Source organism: Salpingoeca rosetta, assembly GCF_000188695.1.
Source record: "Salpingoeca rosetta unplaced genomic scaffold supercont1.31, whole genome shotgun sequence".
NCBI lineage: Eukaryota > Choanoflagellata > Craspedida > Salpingoecidae > Salpingoeca > Salpingoeca rosetta.
The window spans coordinates 94,128-104,945 of record NW_004754903.1 but is presented as its reverse complement, the minus strand read 5'-3'; the positions used below and the strand labels follow the sequence as shown (position 1 = coordinate 104,945).

At 56.3% G+C, this 10,818-nt stretch overlaps 3 protein-coding genes across 3 annotated transcripts in view; 1 reads left to right on the top strand and 2 right to left on the bottom strand.

Annotated features, from left to right (window-relative positions):
- The window catches only part of PTSG_09697 (uncharacterized protein), a gene marked incomplete at both ends in the record, with an annotated part of 5,815 nt that extends 2,689 nt beyond the window's left edge, over positions 1-3,126 (bottom strand). The window contains 3 exons of the mRNA XM_004988995.1: positions 1,053-1,183; positions 2,345-2,846; positions 3,037-3,126. Of these exons, the coding sequence (XP_004989052.1) occupies positions 1,053-1,183; positions 2,345-2,846; positions 3,037-3,126 (723 nt within the window). The remainder of the gene's footprint in view (positions 1-1,052; positions 1,184-2,344; positions 2,847-3,036) is intronic.
- Positions 3,127-3,273: 147 nt separating this feature from the next.
- On the bottom strand, positions 3,274-5,587 carry PTSG_09696 (ribosomal protein L9). Its single transcript, XM_004988994.1, has 6 exons — positions 5,476-5,587; positions 4,898-4,959; positions 4,492-4,634; positions 3,895-4,137; positions 3,575-3,665; positions 3,274-3,432 (listed from the first exon to the last, which is right to left on the bottom strand). The coding sequence occupies exons 1-6, from the start codon at positions 5,541-5,543 to the stop codon at positions 3,386-3,388; spliced, it is 654 nt and encodes a 217-aa protein (XP_004989051.1). The 5' UTR covers positions 5,544-5,587; the 3' UTR covers positions 3,274-3,385.
- A 7-nt stretch (positions 5,588-5,594) lies between these two features.
- The window catches only part of PTSG_09695 (AFG3-like protein 2), a 7,330-nt gene continuing 2,106 nt past the window's right edge, over positions 5,595-10,818 (top strand). Inside the window, exons 1-14 of the mRNA XM_004988993.1 lie at positions 5,595-5,762; positions 6,076-6,198; positions 6,440-6,483; positions 6,674-6,731; positions 6,964-7,382; positions 7,620-7,682; positions 7,870-8,006; positions 8,277-8,379; positions 8,682-8,855; positions 9,129-9,266; positions 9,532-9,691; positions 9,924-10,048; positions 10,274-10,376; positions 10,630-10,818. The exon at positions 10,630-10,818 is cut by the window's right edge and continues 122 nt beyond it. Coding sequence (XP_004989050.1) covers positions 6,162-6,198; positions 6,440-6,483; positions 6,674-6,731; positions 6,964-7,382; positions 7,620-7,682; positions 7,870-8,006; positions 8,277-8,379; positions 8,682-8,855; positions 9,129-9,266; positions 9,532-9,691; positions 9,924-10,048; positions 10,274-10,376; positions 10,630-10,818 — 1,750 coding nt within the window. The 5' untranslated portion in view covers positions 5,595-5,762; positions 6,076-6,161. The remainder of the gene's footprint in view (positions 5,763-6,075; positions 6,199-6,439; positions 6,484-6,673; positions 6,732-6,963; positions 7,383-7,619; positions 7,683-7,869; positions 8,007-8,276; positions 8,380-8,681; positions 8,856-9,128; positions 9,267-9,531; positions 9,692-9,923; positions 10,049-10,273; positions 10,377-10,629) is intronic.

Here is a 10,818-nt window from a genome sequence, read left to right as displayed (position 1 = left end):
GATGATGATGATGATGATGATGATGATGATGATGATGATGATGATGATGATGATGATGATGATGATGATGATGATGATGATGATGATGATGATCACCCACAGCACATGACATGGCACGACACGTCACATGGTAGAGTGCACAACATATAGCAAGGGCTTACATTCACAGGGCGTGCTGATGACGCAGGACGTCCACGGCCACGACCACTACCGCCAGTGCCACGTTGATGCTGCTGGTGCTGCTGGTGCTGCTGGTGCTGCTGGTGTGGCCGCTTTTTCTGCTTGTCACCCTTAAACATGTCACGCAGGTTTGTCTGTACCCGTTGGTGATGATGCTGTTGCAGTTGCTGTATCGTCTGCTGCATCGTTTGCTGCAACTGCTCTTGGCTCTGCTGGTATTTTTGGAGCTGTTCCTGAAATTGTTGCCGCAATTGTGGGTGCTGTTGTGGGTGCTGCTGCTGCTGCATGTGCTGTGCTGTGGATAAGTGCACACTGCCCCCATTCCCCGCCACATATGTTCGCGGCAACGAAGGGGACATCAGCGATGCAGATGATGACGATGATCCTGCTGTTGCTGCTGGTGTGACTGCTGCTGGCAGTGATGACGATGATGACATTGGCGATGGCAACAATGACAATGACAATGATGATGATGATGGTGATGATGATGATGGTGTTTGCATCGCGCCCGGGACAGGAGCGGTGACGGATACATACGTGCGGCCAGGGAACGGGAAGGCCTGTGGCAGCATGCTACCTGGCACCACGTGCTGTGTCACGCTGACAGAGGATGGTGGCAGCACGCCTGGTGCTGATGGTGTTGATATGATGCCATCCACATACTGCTGTGGATATTGTTGTTGATATGGGTACCGGTGTTGATATGACTGCTGTTGTTGGAGTTGCTGATATGGCTGCTGCTGCTGCTGCTGGTGGTATGGGTATTGGTGCTGCTTGCTCTTCTTCCTCGCCACCTGTCCATTGCTGCTGCTGCTGCTGCCATTGCCATGGCTTGAGCTGCCTTGCTGCCCGTTAACTTGATTGAGACGTACACTCGCCCTCCGCTGCTGCTGTTGCTGCTGTTGTGACTGCTGTTGCTGTTGTGCCTGCTGCCCAAACAATGGCTTGCGACTGCCATCCGCGGTGTCGGGGGAGTAAGGTTTCGTGAAGCTGCCATCGTGCACTGCACACGGCGGCAGCAATGACGACCGTGATGATGGCGACGACGATGCTGACGATGATGATCGAAATGAGGGCAGGGCACTTGCAGAGGCAGCAGCAGCAGCAGCTGTTGTTGTTGCTGTTGTTGTTGCTGCTGCTGCTGGTGATGGTGCTTGGGGGGTGCGCGGGGTTGAGCGCTGTGACGGTGATGAAGAATACCACGACGATGACAACGACGATGCTGCTTTGAACCCCGTTGCCGCCGCAGTTGCTGGCGCCACCGCAAATGCTGACGATGACGATGATGATGGCGACGATGACGCAGGTGGGCGTGAGGCGGACGGGGTTGAGGGGGAACCGCGTGGTGCCACAGCACCGCTGATGTTGAGTGGTGTGTCGTTTTGCAACGCTTGCCACACACTCCGCACGCCAGACAGGGTGCTCTGTAGCTGCACGCCGCCACCACGACTGCTGGCGCTGGCGCTGGCGCTGCTGCCACTGCTGCTGGCGGTGGTGGTTGTTCTTGTCGTTGTGGGTGTTGCTGTTGGCGTTGTGTGTGCGGTGCTTGTGGTGCTTGCGGGGTCAGTTGCAGTGCCTGCATGCACGCTTGTGTTGTTGTCATTGTTGCTGCTGCTAGCTGGGCTGTTCTGCATGCTTGGTGCACTGGGTCCAGCGGTGGCGGGTGTGGTAGCGCTCGAAGTGTTTGCTGATGATGACGACTTGGTCGCAGCACTGGCGTCACCTCCGCGTGCACCCGTCTTGCTGCTGAGGTTGCTCATGCTTTTCTTCCTCGCCCTGCCCTTCCTCTTCCTGCCTTTGCTGGGACTTGACGTCTGGTCGGTCTTCTGCCCAGACTCACCACCACCACCACTACCACCGTGATCACGACTGCTGCTGCTGCTGCTGCTGCTGCTGCTGCTGCTGTTACTGTTGCTGTTAATGTTGTTACTGTTGTAGCTGCCACGTGGTTTGACACCGGCACGACTGCCATTTCCACCATTACCGCTGCTACTTGCTCTCCTGTGTTTTGTGGGGGAGCTGTGTGCGCTCTTCTTGCCACCGCTGCGCGTGCGTGTAAGGCGCGGGGCATTGTCTGCAGGCACAGCGCTGGGCGCCTTGCTCGCCACGACCGCCGATGCTGACGACGATGATGCTGCTGCTAATGCTGATAAGTTGTGCTGACTCGGCTTGCCATAGGTCGTGCGTACTGGCATTGGCTTGGAATGACGAACCTTGGTGGGTGACTTGGGCTTTGGCAACTTCTTTGATTGCTGCTGGTTCTGTTTTGGGGAAGGCGTGCAATGCGCGCGCTTGGTTGGTGGCTGGTCACTGCTCTCGCTGCCCGTTCGTGACCCCTGCTTCTTCAGCTTCTTTGACTTCTGTTGCTGTTGCTGCTGTTGAGCGTGGTGTTGTTGATTTGCCTGCTGTGGTGATTTGGTAGCTTGTGCTGGTCCAGATGCTGAGGTTGCAGCGGGTGCTGAAGTGGCAGCTGATGTCGAAGGGGCGGGCGCTGCTGCCGCCTGTGATGTGGATGGGCCGGGTGTGGGTGTGTAGGAGGGCGTCTTGAGCATGATGTCCAGTGCAGGCTTGAGGTATGGGACGATCTCCGGCGGTGCCCGGTCAAGCAGCGACATGCTTGCGTTGCGCTTGATGGTGCCAATCACAGCAAAGACCAGATCCACTTTCTGCTCCGTGTATGTGTGAAGTTGGGGGGGGCAGAGTTGTTGATTAGGGGACGGGTGGGAGCAGAAGAAGGGCACGCGCACACGCACGCAGATGCATAGGCACACACACGCATGCATGTGGATACAGATGCATCCACAAACATATACAGATACAGATGCACACACACACACACACTGTGCAGGCGCGTACCTTCAACTTCATTGTGGCATTGGTGTTGCGGTCAATGCGCGTGGCAAGCTCCACCAACTCGCGCTTCTGCAAGATGAAGTGCCGTTGCATGTGTGTGTGTGTGTGTGTGTGTGTGTGTGTGTGTGTGTGTGTGTGTGTGTGTGATGTGGCCACGTCCAACACCCCCCCCCACCACCCCACAGAAACACACACACTCTCTCTCTCGTGCTTTTCGCAGTTCCTCGTCTCAAACCGCCGTGTGCAGGTATGTGTCAAGGTTTATTCTCTTGGCAGTCAAGGAAACAGAGCGGGGGAGCATCACGAGCACAGTGTACACACACACACAACAACAACCAGGGAGGGGGTCAGTTTACTCCTCAATGGGGTCGATGGTGGTGGTCTCGCTGCAGTAGATACCTGCAAGACGGAAGGAGGGTGGTGTGGGGGTGGAGGCAACATGAGGGCATGTGTGATGGCAAGCAACCAACACAACACCATTCAACACGCACGCTGATTCACACACACACACACACACACGCACACTCCGCAGCAGACGCACCGTCGAGGAACTTTCGGATATCCTTGCGCGTGACGAGGCACGACTGGTGGATCAGGGCGGCGGAGAGAGACACCTTCTCAATGTCGTTGCCCTGTTTGTCACGCACGAGACACCAGAAAAAAAAAACAGCAACGACAGAGAAAAGAGGCGTAAGCGTTGGTGAGCTCAAGCAAGCAGGGAACACACACACACACACACACACACACACACACACACACGACAGCACTAAAGCGATAAACCCACAACAATGTCAAACGCGCAAGACACTACAGCTCCCCCCCCCCCCTTCTGGACACCAACAACTGGTCTTGCTTGCACACCTCAACGTAGAGCTCGTCCTTGTTGCCAGAGGCCTTGACAATGACACCGTCGTGCATGCACACGTGACGGGTGACTTTCTCGCCAAGGAAGTTCCTGATGTTAATGGCCTTGCCACCATCAATAACCTGCATGTTGATGGGGAAATGCGCATACACGGCCTTGAGCACGTAGCGGTAGCCGTATGTGACACCCTTCATCATGTTCATGACGTGCGTGCAGAAAGTGCGGACGCAGGCCAGCGCCTATCAAACCACACATGCCAACACCACACAAGCACACGGCACATGAGAATCAAAATGGTGAGACGATTGCGTGCTTGAGTTCAAACAACATGATTCGGGGGGTGGCGGGGGGTGATGGGCCAACTTACTTCACTGACCCACACAAACAGGAGGCAAACGTCGAAGATTGACATGAAGGCAATCAAAAACACGAACACAGTGTGCTGTATCACCGAAGCCACCTCCGACGCACACGCACGAACACACACACACACACACACACACACGGGCGTGCCACCGACAAAGCTGTCGAACCACAAGCAACACAACAACCCACTGGAGGACCCGCACTTCATCAACAGCAACAACACACACCTTGCGGTCAGCGAGCCAAGCATCGACGCGGATCTTTTCATCGGACACGCGGGTGACCTCGAGCTGAAGGTGCTTGAAGGCACGCTTCAGGGTACCGCGCTTGCCAGTCACGGTAGCGACACGGTTCTTGATGGTGACCGTGACTGTGATGTGTGTACGTGCAATGGCGGGTTGACAAACAAAACAAAGGCAGCAGTTGGTGTCGTTGTTAATGTGTGTGAACGTGCGTGCGGTGAGGAAGGGTTAAAGAGTTTGTGGGATCAGGGAAGGTGGGCATGCAGAGGTTGGCATGCAGATGCGAGGCAAGGGAGTGCCTGACACACACACACACACACGCACGTCTCCCGGTGCAAGACACACAAGCATGTGCGTTGCGCACTCGCTCCATCGAAAACAAAAGACTCACCGCCCTCGGGGATTGTGATGAAACGCGTGGCCTGCAGCGTCTTCATGATGCCGTTCTGGAACCTGCAAAGCCAAGCAACGACAACCAGAGAACGAGATGGTGGTGAGTGGCTCTGCATCACATCCACCAGTTGCGTGGTGTCTCTTCTCCGGCCTCACACATTCGCATGTCGCGAAGCTGCTGCCGCTCATCGTGTCATCATCAGTCGTGTCTGTCATCGAAGTCAGCAGCGCATGCTCCACCACTACGGCCTTTGTCACGAACAGGCAGCCGTAATCCGCAACGTGGTTGTTGTGAGCCGCGGGTGCAACGCAACCAGCGCCATCACTTGCTGGCCACAGCTGCTGTGCGTCGACGCTTGAGAGTGTGTTTGTTTGTGGGAGCTGAAGGTGCAACTGCACGCTGCCACGGTCTGGTTCTCCAGTCCTCACCACCCTACGCGTGCACCGTTGCGCGCGCCCCACGCGTGCACATGACGCACGCTGCATCGCTTCCTCTACTCGAAGCCACCCACTGCCACGACCATGTTCACCACCAGTTCCAGCAGCACGACCACTACCCCATATCCGCTCGCTCACCTGGTGGGAGAGGAAGGGTGAGGGCTGTGCTCGTGGTTGGAAAAAGGCAGCTCGCATGCGCTCTGCATAAGCTGAACGACCTTTCGCAACTTTCGCCAGATTCACTTTAGAAAGAACCGGGAAAATCAAAAGATTCGAAGAAAAACAGCATAAAGCGTAGCGACTTCGGGTTGCAACGAGAGAACGGCACACTGCGACTGTGGTGCAGCAACACCTGCAACAACGACGACAACAGAGCAGCCAACCGAACCAAAGTGCTCGTCATCATCAACATTGACGTCGACGCAGTGAGTATGGGAGGTGCGGAGCGTGGTTGAACGACGTGACGTGACGCGGTGCCATGTGTGCGTGTATGCGAAGATGTGTGTGTGTGTATGTGTGTGTCTGTGTGTGGATGTGTGTGTGTGTGTCTGTGTGTGGATGTGTGTGTGTGTGGATGTGTGTGTGTGTGTGTGTGCGTGTGTGTGGGTGTGGGTGTGGGTGAAGTGGAGACGGTCTCGATGGAGGTATCGTTGCAAATCTCAAGATGTATGTACGCACATGCAAACATCCTCCCTGACCTTGAACAAACGATGATTTGCTTTGTCACTGCTGCGTCAGCGAACCACGGGGAAGTAGAAGGGCTCAGGGGAAGCAACGGCAAGCAGCAACAGTAACACCGACGCCAGCCAACCCGACAGCGCACCATGCTGCGCGCTATTCAGCCGCTGTCATCCGCGCTTCGTAAGTATGTGTGTGTGTAGGTATGTGTGTGTGTGTGTGTGTGTGTGTGTGCGGGTGGGTGGGTGCGTGCGTGTGTAGGTGTGTAGGTGTGTGTGTGTGTGTTTTCACGGCGAGCTGTGCTGCGCTTTCTCACCCTTTCTGTGTATCGCTGCCTTTTGCGCCCGTGCGTTTCGTGTGAGCTCGAATGTGCGCTCATGCTAATATCTCGCGTGTTTTCCTTGTGGCTGTCACTCACCATCAGGGCGGGGATTGACACTGGCACATCGACAAGCACCTGCGCGCGCGGTACGCTACGCTGTATGCATGTGTGTGTGTGTGTGTGTGTGTGTGTGTGTGTGTGTGTGTGTGTGTGTGTGTGTGTGTGTGTGTGTGTGTGTGGGAGGTGTAACACACACGCGCGCGCACACACCCCAACCTTTCTGTTTGACGTGTGCTCACCTATTTGTGGCCGTGCTGTTTCAATTCTACAACATAGCCCGTGTTTGCCCGGTGCTTCACCATCTCTGAATCTGCCCGGGCCAAGATCCCAAGAGGTGCGAACAACAATGGACGATCCAATTGCTTGTTGAGTGCGAGTAAGGAGGAAAGGGTGCAGAGAACATGCCCAACACACACACACACACATGTGCGCGCATACAAATGGAAGGATATATTCACCACGAGCATGTGCTCGACCCACCCACGAACACCACCACCACCCCCACCCCAATCACCACCACCCCACTCACGACCCTTCATCACAACACACATGCTACGCCTGCCTAGGATTTGAGTCGTTTCTCCCCCGCGGGCAGCGCAGCGGTGCGCGGCGCGGGCGATCCGGCAAACGCGAGGGCGAGAGCAGCAAAGGCGACGACGCAAAGGGGCCTGCATCCGAGCAGCGCCCACGCGAGCACAGCGACGGCAGCAGCAGTGGCAAGAGCAGTGGCAAGAGCAGTGGCAAGAGCAACAGCAGTGGCAGTGGTGGTGGTCGTGGTCGTGGTCGTGGTAATGGCGGGCGTGGTGATGGCAGCGGCGGCAGCAGCAATGAGGTGCTCAAGTGGCTGCAGGACCCCAACAACCGGGGCGTGATTGTTGCGTTTGCCGCTGCTGGTGTTGCCAGCATGTTCTTCCTGTCCACCCCGCGCGAGGGCCGGGAGATCCACTGGCAGGACTTCCGCACCAACTACCTCGAGCGCGGCTTGGTTCGTACTCGTGGGGCGAAGATGGAGGAGATGGGAGATTGGGGTGATGTGGGGAACGTGGTTGGTGGGAGAAACATGACTGTTGCTGCGTATGTGGACTCGCTTGGGATTGTATGTTGGCGGCTGACGCTGCAGTGACGCATGGTAGCGGCAATGCTGGTCTTGTGCACATGCCACCTCATTCATGTCCTTCATCCATCGCGTGCACCGTGTCCACATCACCGCCGCCACCAACAGGTTGACCACCTGACCGTCGTCAACCAAACACTCGTCCGCGTGTACGTCAAGGGGTCCATCCACGTAAGCGCCGCTGTTCTCGTGTGTGTGTGTGTGTGTGTGTGTGTGTGTGTCTGTCTGTCTGTCAGGGGGGTTATATTCACTGCCTTCCAGCGTCTACTCATTTAATCCACCACTCATCAAATCCAAACCACTGAAAACCAACCACCCACGTGCCACCACCTCCTGCTGGCGCTGTGTGCTGCCGCAGCCCGGAGAGCCTGCTGCCCACTTTACGATTGGCAGCGTGGACTCATTTGAGCGGCAGCTGGACGCAGCACAGCGGGAGATGGGGCTCAGGCCAGCCGAGATGGTCCCCGTCGCATACGCAAACGAAATCTCAATCTCGTACGTTGCTTCAAGGGGGGGGGGGGCTTATGCGCTCTCGTGTGTGTGTTTGTGTGTATGTGTGTGCGCTCTCGTGTGTGTGTGTGCGTATGTGTGTGTCTGTGTCTGTCTGTCTGTGTGCGTGTGTGCCTGTCTGTGAGTGTGTGTCTGTGTATGCGCTCCTCTCTCCCTCTCGATGTCCATCCGTCGACTTGCTTGCTTATCCCTCGCCTCACGAAATACATCGATCACCACCACCGCCATCACCGCCACCACCGCTGCCGTTACCAGGCGGGAGCTGCTTCGGTTTGCGCCGACGCTGCTGCTGATTGGCCTCATCCTCTACTCCATGCGCCGCGTCTCGTCCATGGGCGGCGGCGTCGGCGGCAGAGGGGTGAGTTGATACAAACCACGCCTCGTGATAAAAGCCGATGCTGGCGGGATTTGGGGAATAAGAGGGGGGAACATTGTGTGAAAGTTGTGGCTGTTTCTGTGTGCACGCTGCACGTCATGCGTGTCTGCTTCCCCTCATACACATTAGCTGACGTGTGTTCTACGCCCCTCACACACGCAACACGCAACACGCAACATGCATCCGCTCACACAACAACAACAACAACAACAACAACAACAACAACAACAACAACAACAACAACAACAACAACAACCACAAAAACTCGCCTGTCACTGCACCAGGGCATGTTTGGGTTTGGGAAGAGCACGGCGAAGAAGTTCAACAGGGAGACGGACGTCAACATCACGTTCAAGGACGTGGCGGGCTGCGACGAGGCAAAGGTGGAGATTCTCGAGTTTGTCAACTTCCTCAAGCACCCGGAGCAGTACAGGAAGCTTGGCGCCAAGATCCCAAAGGTGACGCGCGCACACAGCAGTTGCGAGTGGGGGGTGGAAGGTTAATAAGGGGGGGGGCAGGTCTTTTGAAAGAATTGCATTGCGGTTTGGGTTGGTAGAGGTGTGTGTGTGTGTGTGTGTGTGTGTGTGTGTGTGTGTGTGTGTGTGTGTGTGTGTGTGCTATGAACGTGGAGCTATCATCCTCCTTGCACATTGATTCGCTCGTCCTCTCCAACCATCATCATCACCATGGTCACCACCATGCTCACCACCACCGCTGCTGCATGGCCACAGGGCGCGATCCTGTCTGGCCCGCCGGGTACGGGCAAGACGCTACTGGCCAAGGCAACGGCTGGCGAGGCAGATGTCCCCTTCTACTCCATCTCGGGCTCGGAGTTTCTCGAGATGTTCGTTGGCGTCGGTCCTGCCAGGGTCAGTTGATTGGTGGTGGTGGCGATGAGGATGATGGTGGTGCTGTGGCAGCGTGCTTGTGGTGGTGGTGATGGGACCTGGTGCTTGGCTGTGGTAGGCTGTGGTGGACTGTGCAGTGAGTGGAGTTGTGCCTGCATCCCGTGATTTTGCAACCGCCCCCATCCTGTCACCTCCTTCTCCAACCCTTGTCAATGCTCATGCCAACGAACCACAACCACTGTCACTACCACCATCACCACCACTGCGACGACCTACCTGTGCACAGGTGCGGGACCTGTTTGCGGAGGCGCGGAAGAACGCGCCATGCATCATCTTCATTGATGAGATTGACGCCGTTGGCCGCGCGCGCTCCAAGTCCGGCGGCTTTGGCGGCGGCAACGACGAGCGCGAGAACACATTGAACCAGCTCCTCGTCGAGATGGACGGTGCGCATAGCAGCAGCAGCAGCAGTGGTGGTGGTGGGGGGGGTACGAAGGGCATTGGTGTGTGTGTGTGTGTGCGTGATTGCGTGTGTGTATGTGTGTGTGTGTGTATGTGTGTCTGTGATTGCGTGACACTTTTCGTGATGCGTCACTTGTTTGCTTGCTCTCACGAAAACATCCACCCATCCTTTGCATCCTCCACATCTCCTTTGTTCTCGGTTTGTTCTTGGTGCAGGCATGCAGAGCTCTGAGAATGTTGTCGTGCTTGCAGGCACGAACCGGCAGGATGTGCTTGACCCCGCCCTCCTCCGCCCCGGACGCTTTGACAGACAGATCACCATCGACCTGCCAGATATCAAGGTGCGCAAACCACAGCACTTGCTCCGTGTGTGTGTGTGTGTGTGTGTGTGTGTGTGTGTGTGTGTGTGTGTGTGTGTGTGTGTGTGTGTGTGTGTGTGTGTGTGTGTGTGTGTGTGTGTGTGTTGTTTCGGGCATTGGGGTTACCACGTTTACACCCACAATCACTCTCGATTCTCCGCTCAGCACCATCGTCGAATAACGCTCCTCCCTCTTGTGTGTGTGCAGGGTCGTCGGTCCATCTTCAACGTTCACCTGTCGCGCATCCAGACGGAGCTGGACAAGGACGACGTTGCAAAGAAGCTTGCCACCCTCACCCCAGGGTTCTCAGGTGAGCAGCACATCAACGCTGCTGCTTCTGCTGCTGTGGTGGAACTTGAGGTGTTGAAATGGGTGTAACCGTGGTTTTTGTGACGCTGTCGCAGCCCTGCACGCATTACATCGTTCACGGCAGAAGAGCGTATTCATATGCAAATATGTATGCACACGCACCCCCCCCCCTCGCGCATACTCGCTCGCTCTTTCACGTACATGCTCACTCGCTCTTATACTTCCATCCCATCCACACACACACACCCCTCCAGGCGCCGACATTGCAAACGTGTGCAACGAGGCAGCGCTGATTGCTGCGCGCTATCTTGCGACGAGCGTGAACATGCACCACTTTGAGCAGGCCATTGAGCGCATCATTGCTGGTCTTGAGCGCAAGACGCGTGTGCTGAGCAAAGAGGAGAAGACGACAGTGGCTTACCACGAGGCCGGGCACGCCGTGT

Bases quoted from the DNA above. Each gene is read 5' to 3' on its own strand.
- PTSG_09696 (XM_004988994.1), bottom strand. From the start codon at position 5,543: ATGCAGAGCGCATGCGAGCTGCCTTTTTCCAACCACGAGCACAGCCCT. The intron at 4,635-4,897 runs GTGAGTCTTTTG...CACACATCACAG, and splicing joins CATCACAATCCCCGAGGGCG to TCACGGTCACCATCAAGAAC. The intron at 3,666-3,894 runs GTGTGCAAGCAA...CGTGACAAACAG, and splicing joins AGGACGAGCTCTACGTTGAG to GGCAACGACATTGAGAAGGT.